This window comes from Piliocolobus tephrosceles, chromosome 13 (assembly GCF_002776525.5).
Source record: "Piliocolobus tephrosceles isolate RC106 chromosome 13, ASM277652v3, whole genome shotgun sequence".
Lineage (NCBI taxonomy): Eukaryota > Metazoa > Chordata > Mammalia > Primates > Cercopithecidae > Piliocolobus > Piliocolobus tephrosceles.
In genome coordinates, this window is record NC_045446.1 from 61751431 (window position 1) to 61766324 (window position 14894).

The 14894-nt window shown below is 51.2% G+C and overlaps 1 protein-coding gene across 1 annotated transcript; it reads left to right on the plus strand.

Annotated features, from left to right (window-relative positions):
• Window positions 1–310: 310 nt before the first annotated feature.
• RHOG (ras homolog family member G) lies at window positions 311–14282 on the plus strand. Its single transcript, XM_023209588.1, has 2 exons — window positions 311–458; window positions 13055–14282. The coding sequence occupies exon 2, from the start codon at window positions 13123–13125 to the stop codon at window positions 13696–13698; it is 576 nt and encodes a 191-aa protein (XP_023065356.1). The 5' UTR covers window positions 311–458; window positions 13055–13122; the 3' UTR covers window positions 13699–14282.
• Window positions 14283–14894: the final 612 nt, after the last annotated feature.

The window sequence follows — 14894 nt, forward strand, 5'->3', positions numbered from 1 at the left end:
ACTGCCCCAGCCTCGGCCACCACTCTATCCCTGGGGCTGCTGAAGGCACCAGGCCCAGGGGCACCTTTCTCAGCATCTTCCCGCGGAGGCTGGTGGGGTCGGGATGAGGGGAAGAGGACGAACGCCTACCGCCTAGAGTAGGGCCTCCAGGGGTGGGGTGGCCAGGAGGAGGCAAAGAGACCTAGACCTTGGGAGGCCTGACTTACTGGCCGCAGGGGCAGCGGGATGGGAGGGGGAAAGTGGCGAGCCCGGGACTGGGCCGGGGGCGAGGCTGGGGGCGGGCTGGGGCTGAAGAGGGGGAGACCGGCCCTCGGACTTCCTGGTCGGGCCCCGCCCCACCCCGCCCCGCCCCGCCGGTCCGCCCCCCCCACTTCCTCCGGCCTCCCGCTCTCACTTCCTTCTCGAGCCCGGAGCCGCTGCCGCCGCCCCCAGCTCCCCCGCCTCGGGGAGGGCACCAGGTGAGGCCCGGCCGGGGCTGGTGGGTAGGGGTCCGGGGTACGGGAGCCCGGCCGGCCCAGGACTCGGCGCGGGCGCCGGCCCATGCGTTTGCTGGCCGGGGCCGCGGGCGGGAGCTTCTCGGCTCGGTCCAAGTAGGGCGGGCGCGGCCGGCCGGGCGGGGCGGGGACGGGGCCACTGCGAGCCGGCGGAGGCTCGGCGAGGGTGGCTTCCCGGTGGCTGTACCGCCTCTCGGCAGCCGAGAGGGACCCCTGAGGTCAGAGGGTCCCGGACTTCAAGAGAAGTGTCTCTAAAGTGGAAAAGCTCAGAGCTGGGAGATAGGACTCAGGTGGGGTGTCCTCAGAAGTTGCGGGGGGTGTTGAGAAGTGCATGAGGGGAGAGGGCTTCTGAGCTGGAAAAGGCACTCTCTCTGCTCTGGCAGTTGTGACACTTGTCGGAGTGAGAGGAGCGGTGTCTGGGGCCTCCGAAAGCTCTCTCCCTGGAAGATCGATGCTAATCCAGACTCACACTCGGGCTGCAGCCCCAAGGCCCTCTGCACTCAGGAGGACCGGGGTTAGGGTTGGGGGAGCCCCGCCGACCCCAGTCGTTCTCTATATATCTGTTTTCCTGAGTCCCAACCTTACCTGGAGCCAAGCAGTAGGTATTTAGTGAGCGAACGCTGTTCCTACCTGACCAGAGCCTGGCCTTGCTCTTTTGGGAGTAACTTGGTCTTGCCCTGTGACTGGAGGTGGAAGGACTCTCATTCAGAGGTACTGATAGTCCCTGAGAAGTTTTTGTTGTGTCTTTTGGGGCCGATTGAGAACCATCTCCTAGTATTCCTCTTCATTCTTAGTCCCTGAATTATACACATGCTCCTATCGTCTCCCTCCACGCCTTTAGTTTCTACCCAGAAATCCGCCATCACTCTCTTCTCATCCCTTTCAGTCTCTTTTCCCCCAAATATGCAGTCATACCTAGGCCTTGACCTCTCTTCACCTACCTGGCCCCATGTTCATCTCAGTCCTCTGCAACCTGCCCCATCCCTTCCCTTCCCAGCTCTGGCACCACACACTTATACCTCCTTGCGTTTTCCATCACCCCTCATTCCTCTTGAACCTTCAGCTTGTCACCCTCTCTATATGCTTCTCTCCCACCCACTTATCTCCAGCTTTGGAATCAGGATCTGTTGTTGAAGACTTAGTGAGTTCGAGAGTCTTTTCAAACCTCCCTAGCTTGGAGAGGCAGTCTGCAGCCTCCCGGTGATAGAGATGGATTAAAGAGCTGGAAAGCGTGTGCGCGCGCGCGCGCAAGAGAGAAAGCGTGTCTATGTGTCTACATCTTTATCTCTTACAGACAAAATAACTGCCCTCAGCCTTGAGAGGGCCCAAGGGAAACCAGCAAAATGAAGGGAACCTGCAGTGAGTGAGGTTGTGGTTAGGCAGGAGGAAGCAGTCTGTAGCAGTCAGGGTAGGGTGACACAGGAATAAGACTGGTAAGAGAGGCCCTGGGAAATCAAAATCACCCCAACCTGTGGTGCTTGACCAAGGGGCCAGGCCTGGAAGCCGGGAGACAGCCTGAAGGTCCCCGACTCCATTACCTACTAGTTCCAGCATCACCTGGTGGAAAGAATGGGACCAACTTGGGTGTGATGGAAATAAAGGGAGGAGGCAAAGGCAGGATTCTGGAGGAAAGACTGCAGCTGGTCTAACTTCGAACTTAACTGTTTTAGTTTTGAATTAAGAAGCGGCTGAGGCAAAGGTGTCTGCTCCTTTCCTGCTGCCTTCTGGGGCCTGCCTAGGCCGGGTACCCAGATGTCCTGGTCTGCATCAGAGCCTTAGTGACCAGGAAGCCCTGTGGAGTTCTACTGACCCCTCTGCCTTCAGGCATCCTTAATATTCCCCATCTCACCTAGAACCCTATTCCTTCTCAGGAATTCCTCCCAAATTTAACTTCAGTCCATCCTGGCTGTGGAAGCTCTTGTTGTTTCCATTCTAGAGCTCCTTCCTCAAGCTTTTGGGGTGCATGCTGAGGATCTTGCTTCTATCTACCTCCTCCAGTCATCTGTATTCATTTCTCTCCACTAGAAAAAAAAGAGAAGTAGAGGGGAGTTAAGTGCTACAGCTAAATTTAAGGGCTCTCCCTGTTCCCCATTCTGTCATCTTCCCATGTCACAGTCGTCCCTCTCCCATGAATTGTTCTTCTTCCCATCCTTCCCTTCCACCCACCTGTCTCTCTTTGCATTTCTTGGAGGTACAGAAGTGTGGCTGCGGGAAGAAATCCCAGGGACCTACATAAAAGCCCAGTTTAAAGAAGGATGTGCATACAAGGCACTTTCCCAGCATCACAGCTTAATAAAAACCCCAGGAGTCCCAATTTCTAGGCTGGCAAACCAGTAGTTACTTAAGTATTCTGCGTAACTGAGCAAACCCACAGGGCTCTGATGGTAAAGACAAGATGGGTAAGACAGGGATTCTCCCAGTTGAGATCTGGTCCCATGGGAAGTTTGAGCTAATTGCAAAAAAGGCGTTGGAAAAAATGTGACCAGGGCGGGAGAGATTTTAATGGGAAAATATTGGGGGGTGAAGGGAGGTGGTGGCTACAACCTAGGAGGCTGCCACTGAAGTCTTGGCTAAACATGTCAAGGTTGTGACGTGAAGAAGGGGGCTCAGGCCCACACTGAAGACTCCTATATATTGTAGACCCATTAGCAGTGAGGTCAGTAGGGGTCCGTGAGAAGAGCTGAGGAGGGAAACCAAAGACAAAGCCTGGGCCACCTCCCCAGATCAGACTGGTTTTCCTGTCCAGGGTCCAGCTTCCTCTTTTGTCCTCATTTCATATTGGGGGGAGGGCATCTCTCCAGGAGCGAGAGGCCAGAGGAGGAGCTTCTCAGCTAGGGCAGGGCCAGAGTGGCTGACTGTTGAGTAATGTTAGTTCTAAATCATGAATGCACCAGGATGGGTGGGCATGAGGGCCTGGGAACTTGGAAGCAAAAAGGGCTCAGATGTAAGTCAACCCACCCTTTGGTCCATTTTCTGAAGGAATAAACTATGGTGGGGTTGTCCTGAATGAGGTTAAAGAGATGGTTGGTCCATTCTCAGGCCGGAGTTAGAATCCTCACCTTCTCTCCTTTGTAGAAGTAGCATAAGGATGGAGGTGAGAAGACCTGACCCTTGTCCTAGATTTGCTACCAACTGTATATAATCCTGGTCAACTTGGTTTCGCTTGGCTCCATTTCAGCATTAAGGAGTTGCATATCAGTACCTCCAAAGGGGACAGTGAACATCCTGTCTCTGACTCTTCCTCCCCCAAGAGACTCCTCATAGCAGTGCCCCTCACTCTGGGCCCTCGTGTCTTAGCCTCAATTTGACAGGTCTGAGTAGTCTCTACATATGTATCTGTCCAGGGATAGAACTGTGGCCCTTTCCCCAAGCACAAGGATCATTAGAGCTTGAGAGATAAGAAGGCAGAGAATGTTGGGGATTTTGCCAGGGGGTAGTAAGATGGAGTACCCTGTCTCCTGCTCCAGCTCTGCCTCACTGACAGTGGAAAATAGATGCCGGAGTTTCCTCCCTGATGTTATTTTCCCTTGTGGAAACCCCCTCAAGCCTTGGGCGGGGCTAAAGGGACTGGGTAGCCCTGGGTCTCTCTGTGGGTATTTTCAGGTGGGGGTGCCAGGATTGGGAGGATGGCACTTCTGTACAGCCTCATATGAAATTAGCAAAGGCAAAGGAAGTGCCAGTTCACAGGCCTTTGGTGGGGCCCAGGGACTGCTGAGCTGCTGCTAGGCGGGGGAGGAGGAAGCCAGTGTGCACCCTTCCTCTGTGCTGCATGGGGGAGGGGGCAGCTTCCTTGGCTCCCCCAGCCAGAGCCATCCTGGTCCTGAGGCTCACTTTTTTTTTTTTTTTTTTTTTGAGATGGAGTCTTGCTCTGTCGCCCAGGCTGGAGTGCAATGGCACAATCTCGGCTCACTGCAACCTCCACCTCCCAGGTTCAAGTTGTTCTCCTGTATCAGCCTCCCAGGTAGCTGGGACTGCAGGCATGTGCCACTAGGCCCGGCTAATTTTTTTTGTATTTTTAGTAGAGATGGGGTTTCACCATGCTGGCGAGGCTGGTCTCAAATTCCTGACCTCAAGTGATCTGCCAGCCTCAGCCTCCCAAAGTGCTGGGATTACAGACGTGAGCCACGTGCCCAGCTGAGGCTCACCTTTTATGGAACACTTGGGGTGCTGGGACAATGAATGAAGAAGGTTGGGAACTAGGACTTAGTGAAAGGGTCCTGGACTGCCCCTCAGCCTTCCCAGCTACCACTGTCTCATTTCCTAGTGGGTAGCATCAACTCTTTCCTTCCCTGCTGCAGTGTAGGATCCTCTCCAGGGGCTGAAGGATGAATGGCAAGAGGTGGAGAGTCCTCCAGCATGGATTTTTTTTTTCTTCTTTTTTTTTTTTTTTTTTTTTGAGACGGAGTCTTGCTCTGTTGCCCAGGCTGGAATGCAGTGGCATGATCTCTGCTCACTGCAACCTCTGCCTCCTGGGTTCAAGTGATTCTCCTCCCTCAGCCTTCCGAGTAGCTGGGATTACAGTCACCCACCACCACACCCAGCTAATTTTTGTATTTTTAGTAGAGATGGGGTTTCACCATGTTGGGCAGGCTGGTTTTGAACTCCTGATCTCAAGTGATCTGCCTGCCTTGACTCCCAAAGTGCTGGGATTACAGGCGTGAGCCACAGCACCCAGGGGATTTTTTTTTTTTTTTTTTTTTTAAGACTAGGAACTGGGCTATCTTGGGTTCTTCCCTGCTGATAGGGAGAAAAGGAAGAAAGAGACTCAGCCCTTGGCCTGGTCCCAGCCCCACACTGACCTCATGTCTCCCCCAGCTTCCTCCTCCCAGCCCAGCTGCAGCCAGCTGCAGCCCCTTTGAGTCTCTTTATATCACCTCTCCTCTATTCCTCCCTTCAAAACAAACAAACAAACTTGTAGAGCTTCAGAAGTCTTTCCACCAGTGCCCCTGCCCCTTGCCTTGTCTTTGACCAAGGGTCCTCAGATATTCCCAGTCTGTAGCCTGTCAGGACCACTTTTCCTTCCCATCTTTCTCATCATCTCTGAGCTAGATCTGCCAGCTTCACCTCTCACCCTTCCAGTTGAAGACAAGACGGTATAACTTATGTGTTTATTATCCCAACTTGGAGCTCTTCAGGGTGAGTGAGAAAGAAGTTGGTTACTTTTGTCTTGTGTCTCCTGGTCATAGAGGTTCTTCCTTGTTCCCAGCATCAGAGTCTGTGGATTGATGGGGGAGGAGGGGTATGTCATTCTATAGCTTTTGCTCAGCCCTTCCCTGGGCTTCTGGAAATAAACAGAAGGTCAGACTACCCTCCCCCTGAAGCATCCAGTTAGTTCAGCACAATGAAGAGTACAGTCAGTGTTGGGAAAGGTAAGGCAGGAGAGGGGGTTGCTGTGATGTCCTGGAGAAGCTGGGGAACAGTACTGGGCCTGAAGGACAGGAAGGATCTGAAGGGGGGTGAGTCGCATTCCAGGAAGAGGAACTCCCATATGCAAAGACATGATTGCATCGAGTTCATTCAGTTATTTACTGACAGCTGCTACATGCTGTGCTCAGCTTAGGGTGCTCAGCAAGGTCCAGTCAACCAGGACCTTGCCCTCTAGACACTCCCAGTCTAATAACAAGAGATTAAGATTCACATCAGCCTCTCCATGCCTGTGAGAGAGACAGGGACCAGATAGGATAAGTCACTTCTGACTTGGATAATTTACGCTTTCCTCAAAGAGGCGGCAATGGTGCATGGTTCCATATTACTACTTGATGTATTTTAGGGAAGAGAATATGGAGGCCCCTTTGTAGAGGATCAGGATTGGAATGGCCAGAGATGGATTATAGTTATAATGTCATTATAGTTATAATGAGGTTCAGGGAGGGCTGCAGAAAGGGAGCCCCATGTTAGGGAGGCAGGTTATAGAAGGCTGAGGTAAGTTCCCATCACCTCCATACTCGCCTATCTCTTAAGAGCCCGTTCCTCCCCTCCCCCACTCCCAGTTGGGACACTTCCCCTGCTGTAACAGTCACAGAGATCTGGCAATCAAGCTACTTCCTTTACCTCCCCCATTCTGGGCCTGCCTGGGCCACACCCCAAGGCCAGGCCCCACCGGGTGCAAGCCAGGCTCCAGGGACCACACTCAGACAGGGTTAGACCCCCATGGGCTATATTCCCTGCCAGAGCCAGGTCAAGCTGGTACTGGGAAGAGAGGTTTTTGCCTATTTCAGGCATAGCTTTTGCCTGTCATTGCTGTCCAATAAGATTCAGCATTGAGTCTTGTCTGTTGTGGGGTAGGCAGGGAGTGTCCGGTACTGGGCTTCAGAGAGGTGTCTCCATATCTCAGTAATGAGTGCTGGCACAAGCAGATCAAAAGGCAATGGTTGTACAGTCCTGTGTGCCTAGCCCTATACTTAGAGGTTTTTTTTTTTTTTGTCATTTAGTCCAGAGAAGCCAAGACTTCAGACTGAAGGGCATCCACAGCTGGGAAACTTACGTATGACTGTTGGAAAAGGAGAATCACACAGAGCCAAAGCGGGATTAAAAGGGGGGCCATGGGTGCAGTAGCTCACTCCTGTAATCCCAGCACTTTCAGAGGCCTAGGCAGGTGGATCACTTGAGGCCAGGTGTTCGAGACCAGCCTGGCCAACATGATGAAACCCTGTCTCTACTAAAAATACAAAAATTAGCTGGGCATGATGGCACCTGCATGTAATCCCAGTTACTCAGGAGGCTGAGGCAGGAGAATCGCTTGAACCTGGGAGGTGGAGGTTGCAGTGAGCTGAGATCGCGGCACTGCACTCGAGCCTGGGTGACAGATGGCCATGCAACGGATATCCAAAGAAGAATTCAGTAACCTTATGGAACTGTGAAACTTAAGTTAGGCCCTAAGGAATAAGAAAGATTAGAGAAGGGAGAGGGAATAGTAGCAGAGGGAAAAACAAGAGTAAAAGTTCAGAGGCAAGAATGATCCTGACTTGTTTGCAGAGGACATTGAAAATCCCTCTGGACCAGGGAACTGGGAACTCACACTTGCAAAGTACCTAGATTGTGTACATATTATACATTAATGCACTTAGTCCTTGTAACACTGCTATGTGGTAGGTACCCTACGTTGCTGCTGCATTTGAAAGATAAGGAAATTGAAGCTTAAAGAGGCAAATCATCATAAGCTCCGGGTCACAGAGCTGGTAAGAGGCAGAACTAGGGTTCAAACCCAAGTCTATATAACTCTAATACCCCTTAACAAACTGTGAAGAACTCTGAATGACAATATGAGGGACCAGGCATGATGTGAATTGGGACTAAAAAGCCAGAATAAGTCATCGTAATTTGTCTAATAACATACAGATCTGGCCAGGCGTGGTGACCCACACCTGTAATCCCAGCACTTTGGGAGGCCTAGTCAGGAGGATCGCTTGAGATCAGGAGTTCAAGACCAGCCTGGGCAACATAGCAAGACCCTGTCTCTACAAACAAACAAAAAATAAATAAAAAATACAAAAATTAGCCAGGTGTGGTGGTGCCTGCCTGTAGTCCCAGCTACTCAGGAGGCTGAGGTAGGATGCCTTGAGCCTGGGAGGTTGAGACTAAAGTGAGCTGTGATGGCACCACTGTATTCCAGCCTGGGCAACAGAACAAGACCTTGTCTCCAAAAGAAAAAACAAATCAAAACAGATCGGCAACCACTGATTTACTAAATAACTTTTTTTTTTTTTTTTTTTTTTTGAGACATGGGGTCTTGCTGCGTTGCTCAGGCTGGAGTGCAGTGGCTACTCACAGGGACAATAACCTTGACTAGTGTAGCACACTACAACCCTTCACTTCTGGGCTCAGTCTCCCTAGTAGCTGGGACTGCAGGTGCACCACTGAGCTGGGCTTAATGTTTTTTTTTTTTAAAAAGCCACTTAGTGAATAAGTCATCGTTGAACCCCGCTCCAGGTAGGTCACACTCCTGGTTTGGCCACCTGCCGCACTGACATCCCTTCTTCCTATTTGGCGCAGTTTAGACTCTACCTTTTAGCATATGCTCTCCTGAAATGGGCTATGGGAACTTAATTCAACCCAGTTCAGGCCAAAGGATTTCAGAAAGAGTTGTTTTGGGAGAGAGAATAAAGGTCTGAACTAGACCTGAGTAGGGAGGACTGGGCTGATCCCCCACCACAGACACAGGCATACTCAGTGCTTCCTGCCTTCTGGGATGAAAGGCTTTGCTCCTGTCACCTCCTGTGTGCACAACACTTCAGTTTACAAAGCGTATTCATTCCCATGGTCAGGTTCCTTGATGCTGCCCGTGAGGCTGGGAGGGCTACTATTATTACTTCTACTGTATAGATGAAGAAACGGAGGCTCCAAGAAGGGCAGTAACTTACCTGATCAATGTCACACAGTTAGCTGGTAAGGGGTAACTTGAAGACTGTAAGATGCACCGTGGAAAACAGGACTTTGGGTCACAAAACTGGGTTTGTGTTCTGGCTGCCATACTAACTAGCTGTGTGATGTAGAGTTACTTTTACTGCTCTGAATTTGTTTCCTCATCTGTAAAATAGGAATAGTACTGACAGGTTGTTACAAAGGTCAATGACATAATAACATGCAATCTATAAAGGCTTATACCATATGAGGGCTTTTTTTTTTTTTTTATCAAGGGTAAAGGTCAGCAGATAAACTCAAGACATCAGAGTCAGGTATCCAGTACTCTTGGCCCTATACCACACTGCCTTTGCTCTGCTTGTTTCTGGACAGTACCATACTTACCATCCTTTTCCAGTGTCAGTCCCTGTTCCCTTCCCAGCCCAGAAGCTACCCTGTCCTTCCCCTCTCCTTTGAGAGCTGATTTACTGATTGCTAGTTGATAACCACCTCCTTAGAGAGCTGTACTTCCAGTTTCTTGGGCCTTGTGACAGCCAGCCAGAGTTCCTTCCTTGTCTTCCTGCCTGGGCCAGCCCAGCGCTGGGCTTTTCAGTCAGACTGTCAACACCCACTCCCCTGCTCCGTGTGGAACTGAAGATTGCAGGCCCAGGAGTTCTGCTTTGAATGTCAGGGCTTCCCGCATAATCCATTGGGGCACAAGTAATGCCACCTGCCTCCAAGGAGCTTTAAGTCTCAGTTCATCTACCTAGTGCTCTTGTAACAACCATTGTAATCTCCAATTCCTGGATAGGAAAACTGAGGCCCAGCAAGCGTAAATGCCTCATGCTTGGTTGTAGTGAGTCAGCAGAACTGGGGTTAGAACTTAGGTCTCTCAACTTGTAGTCTGAAGTCTCTATTCAACTCTCCACTGACCTAGAAGGTCCTTATGCCCTTGCCTGACCCACACTCTGAGGGTCTCCATCTGAATGTCCTGAGGTTGCATGCACATACATGTGCACACGCACACACGCACACTCATTCATGCAAATAGGATGGAAATATTTTTTAATGTGAACCAGAGACACAACTTCATAAAGTGAAATCATTTCTTTCCCAGCTGAGTCCAAGGGAAACTGTACCCTGGGAGGGAGCTGGGACCAAGCCCTGGGTCCTTTGCATCCCCCATACCACGAAAGTTTCTTTTCCACTTCCCAGTGGGGATTTTCTTCTCCACTTGTCATTGATTTTTGAAGCTTCTGAACCAGTGGTGAGAGCTCAGGCTGCCGGGGTAAGGGGTTCCCAGACCAGGGTGCAGCCTTGCAGTATAGCAAGTGAAATGGAGAAAATGGGCTAGTGGTGATGGTGCTTGGGTGGAGCCAGGGATAAGGAATACTCAGGGATTTGGTTGTGTTTAAAACAGGGCTGCCCCCTCTCAGGGAGCAGGCCCTGGTTGTGGGAGACAGTCAGGGAAAGGGAGTCACATATTGACCACCAAGAGTCCCCCATGGCCAAAAAGTAGCTGATGAGAGAAGGACCCTTGCCATAGCAGTGTAAATAATCGCAGGGTTTCTGGAAGCTTTGCTTCAGAACTCAGAAAAGCAGTTCCTCACCCCGAGGCACCTGCAGAGGTGACCAGATGTTGGCTGGAGCTGGGACTCCTCATACTTACCCCACTAATAAATACAGCAGCCCATTTATTGGGCACTTGCTATGTGCCATACCTCATGCTGGACACCTTCTATACATTATTAACTCTTTTTTTTTTTTTTTTTTTTTTTTGAGACAGGGTCTTGCTCTGTCACACAGGCTGGAGTGCAGTGGTATGAACATAGCCCACTGCAGGCTTGACCACCCTGCGATCAAGTGATGCTCCCACCTCAGCCTCCCAAGTAGCTGGGACTACAGGCGTGTACCACCACACCCTGATAATTTTTTCATTTTTTGTAGAGTCACGGTTTTGCCATGTTGCCCAGGCTAGTCTCAAACTCCTGGGCTCAATCGACCTACCTGCCTCGTTCTCCCAAAGTGCTAGGATTATACTGTGCCTGGCCTCATTTCATATTCTGAGCAATTGTAATGCAATAGGCAAGATTATGCCCATTTTACAGATGAGAAAATTGAGGCTTGGGGAACAAATATATTGCCAAGATCACATATAACTAGTTGGTGGAACTGTGATTAGAATCCCTGCCAGTCTTAATCTAGCATCTATGTTCTTAATGATGGTATTTTCTACCCAAGAGTCTGGAAGGCTCTAAAATCTTTCAGAGGCACATGCCAGGGTCTCAGGAAATGGACAGAAGATTGAGGGGAAAGTCAAGTTTTTTTTGTCTTACTCTTGACTTCATCCTTCCTAGTTGGGCTTGAAAGATTTGCTCCAGGCCAGGCACGGTGGCTCATGCCTGTAATCCCAGCACTTTGGGAGGCCAAGGCGGGCGGATCACAAGGTCAGGAGTTCAAGACCAACCTGACCAACATGGTGAAACCCCATCTCTACTAAAAATACAAAAATTAGCCAGGCATGGTGGCAGGTGCCTATAATCCCAGCCACTCAGGAGGGTGAGGCATGAGAATCACTTGAACCCGGGAGGCAGAGGTTGCAGTGAGCCAAGATTGTGCCACTGCACTCCAGCCTGGGCAACAGAGCGAGACTCCATCTCCAAAAACAAAAAAAAAGATTTGCTCCACCCCACCAAGGACCTTGAGAGAAGATACTGTCTGGGAGCCTCAGCCTCTACCTCATTCATCATAACATACCCAGACCCCAGTCCAAATCCCAGGTTCAACTGAATCTCCAGTAATCCCCTGCATTGAATTGGCTGTACTGAATTGGCAACCAGAGTGTGCACGGCCAGATAGGGTTTTCAGTACTTCTAAGAATGATGGGGTGGCCAGGTGTGGTGACTCACGCCTGTAATCCCACCACTTTGGAAGGATGAGGCAGGTGGATCACCTGAAGTCAGGAGCTTGAGACCAGCATGGCTAACATGGCGAAATTCTATCTCTACTAAAAATATAAAAATTAGCCGGATGCAGTGGCATGTGCCTATAGTCCCGGCCACTCGGGAGGCTGAGGCAGGAGACACTTGAACTTGGGAGGCGAAGGTTGCAACGAGCTGAGATCGCGCCACTGCACTCCAGCGTGGGCGACAGAGTGAAACTCTTATCTCAAAAAAAAAAAAAAGATTTCCCCCTTGCCAGAATACCCTGGATTGGGATAGGGCAGCTCTCTGAAGAATTGAGCCCCTTACTCAGCAGGTTTCTTACTGTGCCTTTTGGTTTGTACTCAGTAGCCAAGATACCAGGTTTGGAGAGGGCAGGGTGGGCCCTGAGTTGAGAGAGGTTCTACCTATGGCTGCATCAGAGTGACCTGGAACAGCTGTCCTGTGCCAGAACCCTTTCCAGTCTCCTGGTGGAAAGCGTCCATATTTAGTAGAGGATCTAGTGGATCCCTAAATTTGTGCACTCTCCTTTTGTGTCTGTATAGCCTGGAAAATAGCTAATACTGGCCAGGCACGGTGGCTCACACCTGTAATCCCAGCACTTTGGGAGACCAAGGTGGGCGGATCACAAGGTCAGGAGATCAAGACCATCCTGGCTAACTCAGTAAAACCCTGTCTCTACTAAAAACACAAAAAATTAGCTGGGTGTGGTGGTGGGTGCGTGTAGTCCCAGCTCCTCGAGAGGCTGAGGCAGAATGGCGTGAACCCAGGTGGCGGAGGTTGCAGTGAGCAGACATCGCACCACTGCACACCAGCCTGGGTGACAGAGTGAGACTCTGTCTAAAAAAAAAAAGAAAAAGAAAAGCTAATACTTACGGATGAGGCACTGTTTTAAATGCTTTACATGTATTATATAATCCTTATAATGACCCAATGAGGTAGATATTACTTTATCCTCATTTTACTGGTAAGAAAACTTAGGCATAGAGAGGTTAAGCAATTTGTTCAGGGTTACACAGCTAGGAAATAGCAAAACCAAGATTTGACCTTAGTTTATCTGGCGCCAGAGCTTATGTGCTTTCTACCACATTATACTGCATCTTTGCTCAGTCTCAGGGCCTTTCATTGTGTATCTTTCTGATGATTGTCTTGATGGGATTTTGGGATAGTGTCAGGTTAAGGGAACAGGAGCCGGTTTCCCTTTGTGTGCCCTTATCTTTTCTTCCCAGTAGGCAGAGGCCTCCCTAACCAAGAATGTCCCCTTTCATCTGTCCACAGGTCACTGCAGCCAGAGGGGTCCAGAAGAGAGAGGAGGCACTGCCTCCACTACAGCAACTGCACCCACGATGCAGAGCATCAAGTGCGTGGTGGTGGGTGATGGGGCTGTGGGCAAGACATGCCTGCTCATCTGCTACACAACTAATGCTTTCCCCAAAGAGTACATCCCCACCGTGTTCGACAATTACAGCGCGCAGAGCGCAGTTGACGGGCGCACAGTGAACCTGAACCTGTGGGACACTGCGGGCCAGGAGGAGTATGACCGCCTCCGTACACTGTCCTACCCTCAGACCAACGTCTTTGTCATCTGTTTCTCCATTGCCAGTCCGCCTTCCTATGAGAACGTGCGACACAAGTGGCATCCAGAGGTGTGCCACCACTGCCCTGATGTGCCCATCCTGCTGGTGGGCACCAAGAAGGACCTGAGAGCCCAGCCTGACACTCTACGGCGCCTCAAGGAGCAGGGCCAGGCGCCCATCACACCGCAGCAGGGCCAGGCACTGGCCAAGCAGATCCACGCTGTGCGCTACCTCGAATGTTCAGCCCTGCAACAGGATGGTGTCAAGGAAGTGTTCGCTGAGGCTGTCCGGGCTGTGCTCAACCCCACTCCGATCAAGCGGGGGCGGTCCTGCGTCCTCTTGTGACCCTGGCACTCGGCTTGGAGGCTGCCCCTGCCCTCCCCCACCAGTTTTGCCTTGGTGCCTTGTCTGCCCCAGCTGTGCCTTAAGGACTAATTCTGGCACCCCTTTCCAGGGGGCTCCCTGAATGCCTTTTTCTCTGAGTGCCTTTTTCTCCTTAAGGAGGCCTGCAGAGAAAGGGGCTTTGGGCTCTACCCCGCTCTGCTTGGGAACACCGGGTATTCTCATGAGCTCATCCCAGCCAAGGTTGGACCCCTCCCCAAGAGGCCAACCCAGTGCCCCCTCCCATTTTCCGCTACTGACCAGTTCATCTAGCTTTCCACACAGTTGTTGCTGCCTATTGTGGTGCCTCCTCAGGTTAGGGGCTCTCAGCCATCTCTAACCTCTGCCCTCGCTGTTCTTGGAATTGCACCCCCAAGATGCTCTCTCCCTTCTCCAGTGAGGGAGCCACAGAATCCTGAGAAGGTGAAAGTGCCCTAACCTGCTCCTCTGTGCCCAGGCCTTATGCATTTGCTGACTGACTCAGCCCCCATGCTTCTGGGGGCCTTTCCTACCCCCATCAGCATCAATAAAACCTCCTGTCTCCAGTGGCCCTGGCTCCTCCCTGTGTGCTGGGCATTAGCGGGTGGGCATGGGCTAGGGCTCCCCAGAGACTGGGAGCCTTTTGTTTCTTCTGGTAGACAATAGGCTTCATTGTGGTCCCCTCACCCCCCAATTTCCCTAACAAAGCCCTAGGCTCCCTTGGAGGGGGCAGTCTTGCTCTGGGGCCCAGTCACAGATGCTATAGTGGACTCATACACAAAACTTGAGGAAAGACTTCCTGATCTTAGGACTCAGAAAGGGAGAGGTTGAGAGCCATTAGCCTAAAGGCAGATGCTCTCACAGTCATGCATCTGAGAGCTGTACCTCACATCACCAAGAGGACAGCGCTTTAACAAGAGTTGGAGTTTGAACCCAGGTTCAAACCCAGCCTCAACTGAAGACTTCCAGGTATCCTAGCTTGCAGTCCCAGAATCATTACAGATAGCTCAGTCACTCCTGCTCACCAAAACAGAGGCTTAGGCCAGCCTTAGGAGACTCCAGACCTAAGGGGGATTGGGGGATGCTGCTAGGAGTCATACTCTGCCATGGACTTACTCCCTCCCCACTCTTGAGCCTGTTTCTCTCCCAGTTCCTATCAAACAAGATGAGCCCCAAGACTG